The following is a 16,768-nucleotide window of genomic DNA, read 5'->3' on the forward strand; positions in this document are numbered from 1 at the left end:
GGTACTCAGGTACGGTAAAAATGAGGACCTTAAACATAATACAGGGTACAAAGCACAATCAAATGTGCCCATAGTAGGAAAACAGCATGTAAAGGATTTGGGAATAATGTCTGACAACCTAATGTTTAGGGAGCATAACCAAGCAAATATTGCGTCAGCCAGAAAAATGATAGGATGGATTACGAGAACTTTCAAATCCAGGATCCCATCACAATGGTTGTACTCTTCAAGTCACTTGTGTCGTCCCGTCTTGAGTACTGCTCAGTACTCACTTCCCCCTTCAGAGCAGGAGAGATTGTTGAAGTAGAGTGAATACAGAGAACATATACGGCACGCGATAAAGCACCTAAATTATTGGGATTGTCTCAAAGCCCTCCAAATGTACTCACTAGAAAGAAGACGAGAGAGATATCAAATAGTATACACCTGGAAGATACTGGAGGGCCAAGTACCAAATCTACACAGTAAAATAACAATGTACTGGAGTGAACGATATGGAAGAAAATGCAAAATAGAACCAGTGAAGAGCAAGGGTGCCATAGGCAAAATCAGAGAACACTGTATAAACATCAGAGGTCCACGGTTGTTCAACACCCTCCCAGCGAGCATAAGAAATATTGCTGGAACAACAAGAGGTCATAGATTTAAACTAACTAAACAAAGCTGCTGAAGAATTATAAGAAAATTTATTTTTGTAAACAGAGTGGTAGATGGTTGGAACATGTTAGGTGAGAAGGTGGTAGAGGCCAAAACCGTCAGTACTGGTTATGTCAAAGCGTTATATGACAAAGAGTGCTGCGAAGACGGGACACCATGAGCGTAGCTCTCATCCAATACCTACACTTAGGTAATTACCAAAAATGCACTCTAGTCAAGTGTTCTAGAGCGCGTCTGGGAACACCCAGCGCATAGGATCGAACCCTCATCAAGGCTCCTATGGATTTGTTCTTTTGTGGAGGCCAAAACCGTCAGTACTTTCAAAGTGTTATACAGTGAAACATCAGTTGACAAATGCCTCTCTTTACGAATTTTTCAGTTTATGAGCTCAATTTCTTTGTAAAATTCAACTCGGTTTACGAGCTTTGCCTTGCTTGGTGAGTTTCTTGATACATGTATGGGCTGACCGAGTGTGAGGCACGCTTCAGTTTACCATTGTCTCCCGCCTAGTGATGACCACGCTTTAGTGGTCATCATCTATGGTCGACAAGTTTCCTTTACTCAAAAGCCCCCCGATGGTCAACTAGTTTCCCTTACTGGTATACAATTTGTATATTTGAAGTGTACAAATGGATCAAAAGGCATAGCAAAGGAATGTTAAAAGTTATTAAATACTGTATATCAACACAAAATATGACACAAAACAATGAATATAAATAATATAAGTTGATATGCAGGAAAGACCTGGGTAAATACTGTTTTGGTAACAGGATTGTTAATGAACAAATCCACAAGGGCCGTGATGAGGGTTTAAACCTTATGATTCAAACCCTCGTGATGAGGGTTCAAACCCGATTTGTCCATTTGATATAACACGTTATTGTGATTTGTGTGTGTATAGGGTTGTTAATTTGTTACAAATTACCAAGTAACATAGCAGATGTTGGATCACCAGGGAGCCGGTCAGCCGAGTGGACAGCACATTGGACTTATGATCCCGTGGTCCCGGGTTCAATCCCGGGCGCCGGCGAGAAACAATGGGCAGAGTTTCTTTCACCCTATGCCCCTGTTACCTAGCAGTAAAATGGGTACCTGGGTGTTAGTCAGCTGTCACAGGCTGCTTCCTGGGGGTGGAGGCCTGGTCGAGGACCAGGCCGCGGGGACACTAAAGCCCCGAAATCATCTCAAGATAACCTCAATCTCAAGATAACCAGATTATTTCTAGTGCAGGTTAGGCAAAGGGTCTATTGAGTGTCCTGGTAGTATAGTTGGGTTGTTCTCGACTCATACTGTAGTCGAGAATTCCGAGTTTAATTCCCAAGTGGGACAGAAATGGTTGGGCACATTTCCTATCACCTAATGGCCTGTCCTGTTCACCTATCAGTAAATAGGTACTCAGGAGGTAAGCAGCTTGTTGTGGAGGGGTTGCATCCTGGGGGGGGGGTCAGTAATTTGATCTTGGGCAGGACCTTTATATTAAGCCTAACATATGTATAAATACACTCTGGCTGCCAGTCCCATGACACAATGAATTATTAATCTGAATAATTTTGGGTGGATATAAGTAGGAGCTGCCTTGTATGGGCCAATAGGCCTTCTTCAGTTTCATTTATTATGTATTCCTATGATCTTAAAATCAAAGACACTTACAGACTACAGCATACAGCATGTGTAAATTTTGCATGTTGTGATAATCAGAAAACCAAGAATCTCTTAGCAGACTGAAATTTTTTCCAAATCCACAAGTCTTCTTCCAAGTCACAGGTCTTGTCCCAAGATCACTTTTATATACCTCAAGCTTTTGACAAGATACAAGCTTATCCCAGCCATGACTTTCCCATTACTAAATCAGAACTTCCCCAAATCCCAAGCTCTACGAGCTATGCAAGTACGGTACAAACTGTATTCCTAACTTTCAACTCTTCCGTAGGTGGATGAGATGATTGGGTGCCGTAAGTGCAAATGTCACAAGTGTGCGAGCATGCGCAGGTGCAACCTCCAGTGCCCCGGAGGTCTGGCGCAAGACTACCATGGCTGTCGCATCTGCCAGTGCCAGAGCCCCAAACTAGCTGTGTTCACAGCTTCACATGATAATGATGACTTTGTTGTTGAGGAGGGTGTGGGGATAGGTGTGAGTGGTGGCGTGTATGTCACTGCCAACACCGACCCACCTTGCAACACCACACGTAAGTATCTACCTCTCATAACCAGTTTGTGTACATATGTGTGTGAAGATTCTGCCTTATTTACTATGCCATGAATATGAGTAGCACCACAATCTATGTACAGTATATAGTTAACATTTGTGGGTATCTGGGCTGGAGTGGGGGGGGGGGAGGCATGGTATCTTGATGTATTCTGGTATAAAGGTTTAATGTAATTCGGAACAGGAAGCTTGTAAAGTTTATGGCGATCCCTCTAGCCAATAGCAAGGCTCTTTGCATCATCACTATTCCAGTTACTAGCCAGACCTATCAGTACTGAACCTGACTGTCCATGTGACACACAAACAGAGCTTTATGCCTGCAAAAAATAATCTATCTGAGGAAAAGGATTATACGAAGCTGTTCATTTTCTTATTTAATTATGATTTTATTAGTATTAAGAAAATTAATGGTTTCTGTATTTATGAAAATATTGTTTCAATACTTGCTAACAGAGTGACTTACAAGTAAAGAGATACTGAGCTATGGGTGCGACAAGGGTACACTAAAAAAACCCACACAACAAATGAAATGAAAGTACAGTAATTATCAAAAGATGGCACCAAGCCACGGAGACTTATGTGAAATGAAATGAAAGTGACAATGTTTCATTGTGTCCTTGACCTTTACCAAGTTATAGCTGATAAGGGCGGCCCAGGATGGACCAAAACATTGTCACTTTCATTTAATTTTTGTCCATCCATGTGGACTGGACAGTAGAGCAACAGTCTCACTTCTTGCAGGTCGGTATTCAATCCCCGACTGTCCAAGTGGATTAGCACAATTCTTTCCCTCCATCCTATCTTAAATTCTTATCCTCATGTCCTTTCCAAGTGCTATATATCTTGCCTTTCTTTTCATTTCACATGTTTGGGTTGGGTTATTTTCTTTCAGCCACATTGTTATGACTTATTCTTCGTAAGGGTAAAGTGATGTCTGCTCATTGTGCAATACAGCTGCACATGTATATTTTAAACAAGGATCCTTAAGTATTTGTTTTGAAGGAATTTCCCACTCTGAATTATAAGGGGTGTGACTTTCAAATAATGCCAACACAGAATGGTAAGGGTACACTTAATGTAATGTACACTTCACCATAGCATAGGAAAGAGAATGATGGGAACTTGATTCAATCAGTCAGGTATAATACCATTGGGTTTTGCACGTATGAGGATTAGTGATATGTAGTCCTATCCCTGTCTAGGGGACCTTGATCACCATATCAGGCTTTCGTTCCTTGACAAAGTATACCAATACAGTACAGTATAACTATAAAAATTAAGTGACAAGATATTGGTGAGGTGTGAGAATGGCAAGAGTTTGTGTGTGTAACATGAGGATGGTATCATCCACTACTACTGTACACCATAATATGGTGACTTGTTATGGGCAACATTTGGCAGCATGGGCCAGTATTTCTACATTGCTTATGTTGCAGTTCTCTTAGTGTGTGTGTGTCACAAGTCATATAGGCGAGTGTTTGTAAGAGTCAAAGCATTGCAGCAATTGTAAAAGGTGTTGAAATAGTCATAGAATGTCCCCTTTTGTGGCCAGTGTGTCTATGCATCCTAGTGTTAAAGGTGTGAGTGAGTATATGATCATAGGATGAATCAAGTAGGAGGGCTGTGTATCTAAAAGTCCTAGTGTTGCAGCAGGTGTGAGTGGGTGTAGCGACGGTCACAGGATGTACCCAGTAGGTGCCAGGTGGGTACGAGGACCTTGTGTATCGTGCAGCTGCATCGCTCATGGCTACACCCAGTGTAACATAACCCAGTGTCCCCGAGCACCCTGCCCGGACCGTCAAGATGACACCACCATGCTGCTCCAGGCTGCTCATCCATGCTGCCCACCTTGTACAGGTGCTACCATGCTGCCCCTCTTGCATGCACAATCCCCCCCCCCTGCCGCCCCCCCTCCATCCTTACTCTACATGTGCTCCCACTCTTTATTGTATTAAACATTTGTCCAAGTTACTTATGCTTCTGTGCATTTTGCTTTACTTCTATACACCTATTCTTGGTTTCTATACACTTTTTCTTGCCATCTGTACTTTTTTCCTTGGCTTCTGTACACTTTTTCTTGGCTTCTGTACACTTTTTGCTGGCTTCTGTACACTTTTCTTGTCTTCTGTACACTTTTTCTTGGCTTCTGTACAATTTTTCTAGCCTTCTAAACACGTTTTTTTTTTTATTTCTGTACACTTTTCTTAGCTCCTGTACACTTTCCTGCTATACTACTGTATGCTTCCATGAGCCTCTCTGTTTCTCTACATTTATCCTGTGATCTGTGTTCCTGTCTCCACTCCTGTAACACATTATTTGTGTTATGACATATACATTTGCTTTAGCCTGGATTAATGTTCTAAACTTCTTGCAGATCTTTTTGTAATACATTTCTAAGTGCCTGTACACATGTGTATAGATTTCTAAGTTCCCATACACATGTAGTGATTTCTAGGTTCTCATACCCATTTACTGATTTCTAAGTTCCTTTACACATGTAGTGATTTCCAAGTTCCCGTACACATGTACCAATTTCCAAGATCCCATACACATGAACTGATTTCCAAGTTGCCGTACACATGAACTGATTTCTAAGTTCCCATACACATGTACTGATTTCTAAGTTCCTGTACACATGAATTGATTTCTAAGTTCCCGTACACGTGCACTATATTCTTTACACATATGCCGTATACTTATCTCTGTGCAGTACACAGTATAACTTGTGTGCAGTTCATGAGGGCCAAGATTAAAAACTAGCAGGCATTATTAATTATATTTATAATGCCTCAACCAGTATAAATCTTGAATATTTTGTTCTTATCCATGGTGACAGTGAAAGTTTTTATACTTGCATCCACCTCTTCGTGTCAAGTAGTTCTTCATTTGAGTTTAATAAGCTTCAAAACCACTCAACACATGCCCGCCATGGTTTATCGTGATGTTCTAGTAACACGAGAACCTCCAAGTTCCACTGATAATAGTGAATCTACTTTTCTCACCCTAAACTGGATTATCAGTCTTTAAGCAAGTTTCTTCCTTCATAAAAATTTCTATTTTCTATATACATCTTCCTGGATTTATATGTATATTTGTGGATCTTTTTATAATCTATTTAAGTCTGTATATATCTTCCTGGACCTATATTCAAGCTTTAGCTGCACATAAGCAACACACAACCTACATACATTTCTGGATCAGTCTATTACTTATTGAACTTGAACACAATTTTTCTTATGGACAAAATTGTTCTTGGAATAAATTGCTGCTTTTGGTTGGACAATATTTTTCTGGGTTGAACAAAATATTTTTATTTTTAGCATTACTGCATGCTGTTTTGTGGTGATGGGTCACTGCTCAAAAGCTGTGCTCGTTACACTGGTGTGATGGTGGACTAATTCATTAGTTAGTGATGTGGATTGAACTAGCACAATGAAATTACAAGAACTTAATGAATCTAGTACTGTATGAGAAAATATTTGTCATACAATGCAACTGAATCCTCATTACTGGATTTACTCAGTTGATGGTGTTAGTGTCCCAGGGTGTGTGTACCTAGGGAGTCCCAGGGTGTGTGTGCCAGGGAAGTCCCAGGGTGCATGTACCTGGAGAGCCCAAGGGTGCAGGCACTTGGGGAGTCCAAGGGGGCATGTGTCTGGGGGAATCCAGGGGTGTGTGGATGCACCCCTGGGGGAGTCCAGGTGCATGTGCACCTCGGGGGAGTCCAGGTATGCATGCACCCCTGGGGAAATCCGGGCACACATGCATCCTTGGGGAAATTCAGGCACACGAGCACCCCTGAGGGAGTCCAGGCGCGCATGCACCCCTGGGGGAGTCCAGGCACACATGCACCCCTGGGGGAATGCAGCAATACAAACAAACAAGAAATAACTATACAGTAGGGAGTTGTGAAGCAAAAAGAAACATTGAGAAAAGGATAGTGGACAAATGAAAAATGAAACCAAGCTATTCTATAAATTTATACCAAATTTCCATGTAAAAGACAGAATTCAGAAGATGATAATGTGGAACAAATTCATGAAGAATGAAAAGAGAATGAAAAGGAAATGTGTGAAACACTAAATGAACAGTTCCAAAGTGTGTGTGTGTGTGTGCAAAATATGGTTTTCAGAGAACTAGACAATAGATTTCAGAGAATAACAGTATACTGTACATATAAGTATTTAGAGATTGAGTAGAACAAAAAAAAATAATAGTACCCAAGGAGTAACATAGAAACAAAGCAGTTGGCCCAGATGGAGTTTCACCTCGGGTTCTGAGAGAATATACACCTGAACTGAACATTCCATTTAAATTGATTTCTCTGCATCTTTTTGTCCAGGAAAAATATATAGCAGCAGATATATAGAGAAAGGCTAACATAGTTCCAATCTACAAAAATGGTAGAAGAGAAGACCCTCTTAATTATGATGCAAAAAAGGCCTGTATTATTAACAAGCATGGTTGTCAAAACACTAGAAATGTAAATGAACAAATAGTGTAGTGTAGTGTTTAGAAAAGTAACTAAAACCGAATGGGTAGAACACCTGGAAAGAAATGACAACAAATACAGTATGGTTTTCGAACAGGAAGATCCTGTGTGACAAATCAATTTAGTTCTTATAATGGAGCCACAGAAATTCTAGAGCAATGATGGTTGTGTTGACTATATTTATCTGGACCTGAAGAAAGGCTTTTGACAGAGACCCACACAAAAGATTGTTCTGGAAAATGGAACATATTAGATGGGTGACAGGCAGACTACTGACATTGGATGAAAAATAATCCAACTTTTATTTATTAATTTATTTATTTATTTATACTGTATATACAAGAGTTCATACATTCTTGTACAGCCAATAGCACGCATAGCGTTTCGGGCAAGTCCTTAATCCTAATTTTTTTAACGCACATCCCCAGAAAGCAGTCCACAGACGCTGTCTAACTCCCAGGTACCTATTTAATGCTAGGTGAACAGGAGTATCAGGGTGAAATAAACTGCCCATTTGTTTCCACCTTCGACGGGGATCGAACCTGAACCCTTAGAACTACAAACCCTGAGCATTGTCCACTCAGCCGTCAGGCCCCAACTGGCAAAGATGAGGGCAGTAATCAGAGGCAATGTATCACACTGGAGGAGTGTTACTAGGGGAGTACCACAGGGTTCAGGCACCAGTAATGTTCATTGTCTATATATATGATATATCAGAAGAAATACAGAACTATATGAAATGTTTGCTGATGATGCTACTAGGGAAGATAAGTGACTGATGATTGTCATGCCCTTAAAGATAACCTGGACAAAATAAGTGTAAGGAGCAACATTTGGCAGATCGAATTCAATGTGAATAAATGCCACATTGTGGAATGTGGAATAGGAGAAAATAGGTCCCACACATCCTACAAATTATGTGAAAATGCTTTAAGCACTGTGCTGCGCTGGCTGAGAAAACTCGTTTGCCCGAAATTGCTCCAGCCAACATATGATGATGTTAGTGTATCATAAGAATTGAAAAATCCCATGCATGCAAGGAGGCACACATTTGCTTCCTCAGACCTTTAGTAACCATCCCCAATCTTGAAAAAACATCCTGAATCCCTTACTGTCCTTTCATGAGCTAAGTAACATGTTCTAGATTACTTAGGCCTATGAATCGATCTTAAGGCTTTATTAGAATGAATAAATGGAATAGAATAAAGAATGAATTTTGGAGAGTTAATTTATCAATTACCCTCGACAGTGAAGAAGAACATAAGAAATATTGAGAAGATTCATGTTAGAATTATTAATCTTATCCTTCTTATTCAACTTAATCTTATTCGATTATTGTTGGATAATCTTATTCAACAACACACACACACACACACACACATACATACATACGTACATATATATATATACACACATACACAGAACAAAACAGGGAACATTTGTTTCAGTAAACAAATGTATACTGAAACAGTGGCACCTCGAATAACGAATTTAATTCTTTCTGGTGCCATGATTGTCATGTGAAACGGACGTCATACAAAATGAATGTCCCCATTGACAATAATGGAAATCAAATTAATCCGTTCTACCCCTGAAAAACATCAATATGATATTCGATGTTTTAAATAATGGAACAGCCAACTTTACATACACTGAACAAACCTTTATGACATTTTTCTCTCTTCAAATTTGTTCAATATTTTTTTTCGTTTGTCTTATAGCAAAAGGTTCGTTCGGTGTTCGGCAGGTAGGCTGCTCCATGTATCTTAAATAAAAAAAAAGAAAATAAAAAAGAAAAAAGAAAATTGTTTGAAAAACAGAACAAATGTCAAAAAAGGTTCATTCGGTGGTCGGCAGGTAGGCTGCTCCATGTTTCTTAAATAAAAAAAAAAGTGAAAAATAAAAAATAAAAAAAAATCAACAATTTGAAAAACAGACAAATGCCATAAAGGTTCGTTCAGTGTTTGTCGGGTAGCTTGTTCCATTATAGCGATCTTTCTTTGTTTCAAATGTGTTTCATTTGTTTTGTATTTTTCATTTACGTCTCAATAATGGAACAGCCTACCTGACAAACACTGAATTGGCTGTTGATTGCTGGTGTTGACTTTTTGATGTGTAGTGTAAACACATTTGTAACAGTTGTGTGTGTGTGTAAACTAAAGTATTTGAAAATGTAATAAGTTATTACGAAACGCGTTCAAGCATCGCGTCAGACTAGAAATAAAAATGAATTTTGGAGAATTGATTTTTCAATTACCATCGACAGTAAAAAGAAACATAAGAAATATTAAGAAAATTTGTGTTTTCTCCTATACATCTTACTTTTTCGGTCATATTTAACAATAATATATATATATATATATATATATATATATATATATATATATATATATATATATATATATATATATATATATATATATATATATATATATATATATATATACAGTGGTACCTCGGAATGCGATTGTCCCTGTATGCGAGGTTTTCGGAAGGCGAGCAGTATTTACTCCAAAAATTTGTCTCAGAAGTCGAGGGTTACTTCGGGACGCGAGTTTGTTGATACGCGTACAGGCCGACCTAGCGCGTGGTGGTTCGGCGATCGTCGCCCCTCCGCCCCTCAGTTTACCATTGTCTCGCGCTCAGTGACTACCCCTACATCAATTCTTCTCGCGGATTTTCAGTGTTTTGTTGAATTTTTAGTGATTTGTCTATACAATTTGTTATTATATATCTCACCATGGGTCCCAAGAAAGCCAGTGGTAAGGATAAAGGCCAGAAAGCTCATGTGAGGATGACAATAGAGGAGAAACAAGAGATCATTCGGAAGCATGAGAACGGTACACGTGTTGTTGAACTTTGTAGGCAGTACAACAAAGCCACATCAACAATATGCACTATACTTAAGAAGAAAAATAAGATTATGGGTGCTTAAGTGGCAAAAGGAGTAAGAACATTAACGGCACAAAGACCACAAATACTTGAAGAAGTGGAAAAGTTGTTATTAATTTGGATACACGACAAGGAGTTGAGGGGTGATAGTGTTTCGGAGGCCATTATTTGTGAGAAAGCCAGGGTGTTGCACGAAGACCTTCTAAAGAATACCCCTGCAACGAGTGATGCAGATAAGAAAGAGTTTAAGGCAAGCAGGGGCTGGTTTGAAAAATTTAGGAAGAGAAGTGGTATCCATAGTGTTACAAGGCATGGGGTTATGTGATGTGATTATGGAAGGGGACTCCCCTTCCAAACAGTAACTCCTCTCCTCCTCCCCCCTCCTCACCATCTTCCATACGCCTACAGCACTCGACAGCAAGGTAAGTAATAACTGGAACACAGTTTTGTAGGTTTATTTAGATGAATTAGGTAAATTAGGTATAAAAATTTAGTTTGATGTGGGGTTTTTGGGGTAGTCAGGAACAGATTAATTCATTTCCCTTTATTTCTAATGGGGAAATTAACTTCGGAATGCGAGTTTTCGGAAGGCGAGGCGTCTCCAGGAACGGATTAAACTCGTATTCTGAGGTATGCCTGTATATATATATATATATATATATATATGTGTGTGTGTGTATATATATATATATATATATATATATATATATATATATACAGTGGTACCTCGCATAACGAATTTAATCCGTTCCATGTTCGTCATGTGAAACGGACGTCATACAAAACGAGTGTCCCCCCATGTAACCAGTGTGATGCACTGTGTTTATTGTGAAATTCCCCCAGAGTGCATGACATCAAATGTTCCCCAAAATATAATTTTTCTTTGCATAATGATAAATTACCGTCCCTGAACATGTCTATGTAAAAATAATTACCAAATTCCACTTACTTTGACTGTGAGGGCGTGGACAAGGTGCGCTGTGACGTCATCAGGGGCTGGTGGCCCGTGTGTAAAGCTCCCAGACACGGTCGCGCAGGCCATTCAAGCACCGCGTGTTGCCACAAATATATTTTCAAATATTTTTTCTATGCATTTCCAATGCGGTTTTATTTGTTTCTTTTATCGTATATGATGCATATTTGTGACCTTTACAATATGTATACAGTAGAATGTTCATAATTTTCCATGGAACTGTGATACATGTGTCAGTAATGTGTCTACAATAAATGTTTATTGTCACAATATTACGTGGTAAAAATTCACTAAAATTACAATATGTACAGTTTCACACACTATTTACACAGTAACACACTGTATTACACACTCAGTACTTTGGTGGTGCATAATAGTCAACGAAGTAGTCCATGGTACACAGCGCGACTTTACTCTCCTTGCACCAGCTACAGATAGATTTTCGATCCTGTTTCATCGTTCTGTGTGCTTGCAAATAACACACTCGTGTGCACCCTTAGCTTTAGTACTTGTAGGTGGTATGTAGCCAAGCTTGTAAAGCATAAGGTAGTATTGAAACGATTATAGGAAAAGCTCAATTTGTAAGGTAGTCTTGAAAAGATCGCTTTGTAAGGTCCCACACAGGAAGAGATTCAGGTAGCCTCAAAGAGTGTCCATCAGTCACGAAGAGATTCAGGTATTCTTGAAAATATCAATGAACAACACCACCATGGAAGCCGCTAACACTTCATCCATGCTACTTGTATCAGATGCATCATCACTGAACGCAGAAAACGATTCATCTATGTATCATCTATATACATTAGAGATGGCAAGGGTGGGGCTCAGAGCTACACCTGGATACGCTCGCTGTATCATCCTCATAGGTGCTGTATCACAGGCATCCGACCGTTGTGTTAATCCCTTATTGCGCCTAGCTTCACCAATGTTATGACCCTTATGTTCTTCAAACAATAGGGTCTGAATTGCACCGACTGAGCACAGTCTTTCAACACCGTGTGGGACAGGTGTTTGAGAGCCAGAGGCGCGTGTGCCATAAATGGTTGCTCACGCAGTACTAACCCAGCCAGCAGCCCTTGTCTTTCATATTCGTTATAGCAAAAGGTTCGTTCAGTGTTTGTTGGGTAGGCTGCTCCATTATGACAATCTTTCTTTGTTTCAAATGTGTTCCATTTGTTTTGTATTTGTCACTTACGTCTCAATAATGGAGCAGCCTACCCCACAAACACTGAACGAACCTTTATGACATTTGTCCATTTTTCAAATTGTTTCAACAGTTCTTTTATTTTTTTTTTTTTTTTATTTAAGAAACATGGAGCAGCCGACCTGTAGACCACCGAACGAACCTTTTTGACATTTGTACTGGTTTTCAAAATTCTTCATTTTTTTTATTATTTACGTTTTTTGTATGTAAGAAACATGGAGCAGCCTACCTGCCGAACACCGAACGAACCTTTTTGACATTTGTTGTATATCAGACATTTCATTTCTTTTTTCCTACAAAAACGTCAATGCTTTGCAACATCTCAGCAGTCACCCCTTTATATCCCACCATCATTAGCATCTTTAAACAAGAACAACATAAATTATGTGCATCGTCGGAGGCGTCTAAGAATGTGCAAGAAGCAGCGCGACCCCACCATGTGGTGTTGACGTTACTCAAACCAGCGTTCGTCATGCGGGACGATTTGACGCCGATCGGGCCGTTCGTTACCCAAAATGTTCGTCTTTTGGGGCGATCGTTATGCGAGGTACCACTGTATATATATATATATGTGTGTGTGTGTGTATATATATATATATATATATATATATATATATATATATATATATATATATATATATATATATATATATATATATATAATTATAATATACACACACAAATACATATACACATACATACATATACACATACATACAGCCAAGCATACACACAATAAAAGTGTAATTTTACCCTATAAAGCTGCATGGTTGCATGTGTTTGAATTTAACTGATTCATTCAAAATTTAAACAAATAAATAATGCTCTCGTTTTTTGTTGATATTACAGAACTTAAGCATAATTTTTAAAGACATGCATACACATGTAAGTGATGTACATGTGTAATGTGTGTACATTACATTAAATGTAATAAATACATACATACTGTGTACAATGTGTATGTATGTATATATGTATGTATGTGTATGTATTTATATGAATACAGAAAATTTCAGGAGCCAATATTGTTCACAGGGGTGGGCATATCATAATCATTTACACATTAGTTAAAATTTTGGTAGAACAACAAATTGTGAAACTCGGAAAGAGAAGAAACTGCTGCGATGACGATGAAAAATGAGGACACTTTCTTACAGAATAGGAGTAGTATTATGCAGTTCAGAGATTGGTTATGAAAGGTCATGTTCTATCCCAAAGAGAGACTATCACTTGTAAAACTGCCAGAAAGCTCCAATTGTGCGTTGTGGTGTTATCTGAAAGGACATCACCAGGATGGTAGTCTCCTTGGTGACGGGCAGTGAAAGGGGGCTTTATGATGCTACCATTCTGGTGACTTGCATTCAAGGAAGACCTTATAATGTTACTATTCTGGTGATGGGGCAACGAAGAGGTCCCCGAATGATGTCATAATATGGACCTCTTGGCTGTGATCACCCGAGTGGCAGTGTTTATCACGGGTGTGTGATACAATGTACATGACTAAGCCACATTTTTCTTCCCTAGAATTGCTTGCCAAAACACTGAGTCTTTGTTGTACAGTGTATATAAATATACCTCGGTATATTAATATAAAATGATTTCTTTTTAAATGCTATGAAATTTATATAAAATTTAAGGGCAATTATACCATTACTAGTTGTATAAACTATCTTTCTAGGTACAAAGTATCTAGTAAACTGTTCCTTTGATATTATCATTACAAATTTAATTGCAAGATACAATATTAAAAAATTAACATAACACCCATATTGTGAGATTTTTAATGATCAACATACATTACAAAGTATTTGCATTAAAACATTACCTGTTGATTTATGAAACCCAAAATTTATGCTTTGGATCTGTTCCTCAGACCCTGCGACCAGTGGCCATTCCCACCAGAATCACCAGCATGAAGGCAAGAGTACATCCTGGGAGCCGCTAGATCGTCTGCCAGCCACACACCAACACTCCCACACGTCCACTCCTGACCACCTCTCACAACATAGAGCTGCTAGCGATGGAACGACCAAAAGTGCTGTGCAAAGTATGTTGACGTTCACACTTATAATAAGAAGTTAATATTAATACTTTTAGTTAGAGATTTGGTTTTATGGTCTCGAATCTGTATATGTGCAAAGTATAACTCAAAGCATGGTTGAAAACAATCCAATGCACACATATGAAAAGAAACTTTCAGTGATGACTTTTTTGCATGTTCTGGGCCCATATTAGGGTCCAGTGTAGGCTGAAACATTGCCACTTTCCTTTCTTAACATATGTTTGGGTTGGGTTATTGGTATCTGTAAATAAATTCTCTAATGGTTGAATTAGCACATGCTGCTAGTATTTGTCTTTTGCTTAAATTTTCACAGTTAAAAAACTTTAAATAAAAACTAAGTTAATCTTTAAATTGGGAAGATACCATGGACAGAGAGGATGTCCATGAATAAAGGAGGTACCAAAAATAAAGCATTGAATGTGATGTAACACCAATCTCTGGAAGAACCCCAGTAGCTTCCTGAGGCTAAAAATTGTTCCCGTTTATTAGGTCTCATCAGCCCGGGGAATTGTGTAGGACAACCGGGGATCAGAGCCAGAACTTGGCCCCTTCAGAGGTACAGAGAGTGATGACATTTTGCCACCTCACCAGGGAAAGCAACTAGGAAGCCAGCAAGTCAGAACAAACCACTGCTGGATTAAAAAAAAAAAAAAAACCAAAGCATCAAACCCCACCTAATGAACGCTCTCAACTATGTAAACAATCAATCAATCCACAAAGCACACACCAAAGCAGAATCAGTGGCATAAGGGTAACGGTGGAGGTTGCAACCGAAATAACACATTATGCACCCTCAGCCAAACCAACCAAGCATCAATGACAAAAGATCCTTCTGAAAGCCAACCAAGTCATTTTTTGCCATAAAAGAAGGAGCCGGCTGCAAATGAAAAAAGTGCCCCACAGGCCAAAAGAACATAAAGAAAAACACTAAGAGGTAAAAAGTGCCTACAGTCCAAAGACCCAACAGGCTCATGTGGCATATGAGCAGGCCAGAGGTGAAAGAAAGAAAAGACAGCCTGCAAAATGGCGCAAAGGCAGCATTGACAGTGATTGCAAGCTTCAGTAGCTCTGCTAACAATGCATCATACAAGGCAACAGTATTCAGCATGAGATGCCGATCAAGAAAAAGCCAAGAAAGAAAGGAGAGCAACACATGCTTAGAAACCAAAGAACAATGTTGAAGGGAAGGGAAGTTGTGAAAGGAACACCACAAAACCTTGTACTGTCACTGAAAAGAAGAATGCAGATGAGGCACCATCAAAGAAGCCACCTGTTTGTCATAAAGATGCATAAAAAACCAGCGTTGAATGTAATGAAACGCCATTTTCTGGGGGAGTCCTGGAGGCTCCCCGGAGCTTCCCACGGCTGATATGCTAATGTCAGACTTTGGCACCAGTCATGTGTATGGAGTTCTTAGGCCTACCGGGGACCACGGCCAGAACCGGGCCCCCTGAGAGAGGCAAGGGGAGAAATAGCCTATAGAAACCCCTATGTGGTTGGAAGCATTCTATGTCTGCCATCGACTGGATCAGGCACCCAGAAAGGTAAGCGCCTCAAAACAAACCCCTATTCTGGTTAAAATTGCTACCAAAAGCAGAACTAGTGGAACTCCCCAACAAAAAACAAGCAAACTAGTGTGACATCACACGCTGCCGCACCACTGTCTGCGCAGCTCCACCCTCCCCGGGAGGGGGAAGGGGGAGCCCCAGACCCTGCACGCCGGCTACCCACACTTCAGTTCTGAGGCTGGATGTCAAAAACACAAAAAAAACACCAACCGGAGGGAGGGAGGGAGCGATGCTGGGTCCGGCATCCCTCACTCCGTCATTTTCCGGGACTCACCCAGAAAATGGCGTTTCATTACATTCAACGCTGGTTTTCTGGAGGGAGCCCCGTCGGCTCCCTCCAGAAAAGGGAGGGAGGCTCGTCGGTTTGCCCACCAGTTGTGGGCAAACCGTATGCCTGGCGTGGGCGAACCGCACGCAACCCTCAAGCCCTCCCCCCCCCATCGCCCCGTCAATGGGGCAAACTGCGAAAGGGCCGGCGACCCTTACGAGACCCCTGAACCCCGCACAGAGCGAACACCATGCATACCAGACGAGGGCGGGTCCAAAGCAGGAGCTGAACCCGAACTTGACACCAGTGGCCTACCATGATGAGAGGAACCCCGAGCCCTGGCACGACCCTTCCGGGAAGACCCACCACGGGACCCCCGGAAAACCAACAAGTCCGACATCGGACGACATGCCGACGACGCAGCCTGAATAAACTGCGCCTCGGCC

At 40.2% G+C, this 16,768-nt stretch overlaps 1 protein-coding gene across 7 annotated transcripts in view; it reads left to right on the forward strand.

Moving 5' to 3' along the window:
• Nucleotides 1-16,768, forward strand: part of LOC123765800 (cysteine-rich motor neuron 1 protein) — a 141,731-nt gene that overhangs the window by 108,090 nt on the left and 16,873 nt on the right. For 3 of the 7 annotated variants that reach the window (XM_045754558.2, XM_045754560.2, XM_069337126.1), the window contains 3 exons: nucleotides 2,588-2,843; nucleotides 4,514-4,720; nucleotides 14,298-14,471. In XM_045754558.2, coding sequence (XP_045610514.1) covers nucleotides 2,588-2,843; nucleotides 4,514-4,720; nucleotides 14,298-14,471 — 637 coding nt within the window. The remainder of the gene's footprint in view (nucleotides 1-2,587; nucleotides 2,844-4,513; nucleotides 4,721-14,297; nucleotides 14,472-16,768) is intronic. The other 4 variants (XM_069337130.1, XM_069337128.1, XM_069337129.1 and 1 more) reach the window with 2 other exon arrangements.

The sequence above is a fragment of the Procambarus clarkii genome, chromosome 37, assembly GCF_040958095.1.
Source record: "Procambarus clarkii isolate CNS0578487 chromosome 37, FALCON_Pclarkii_2.0, whole genome shotgun sequence".
In the NCBI taxonomy this organism is placed as follows: domain Eukaryota; kingdom Metazoa; phylum Arthropoda; class Malacostraca; order Decapoda; family Cambaridae; genus Procambarus; species Procambarus clarkii.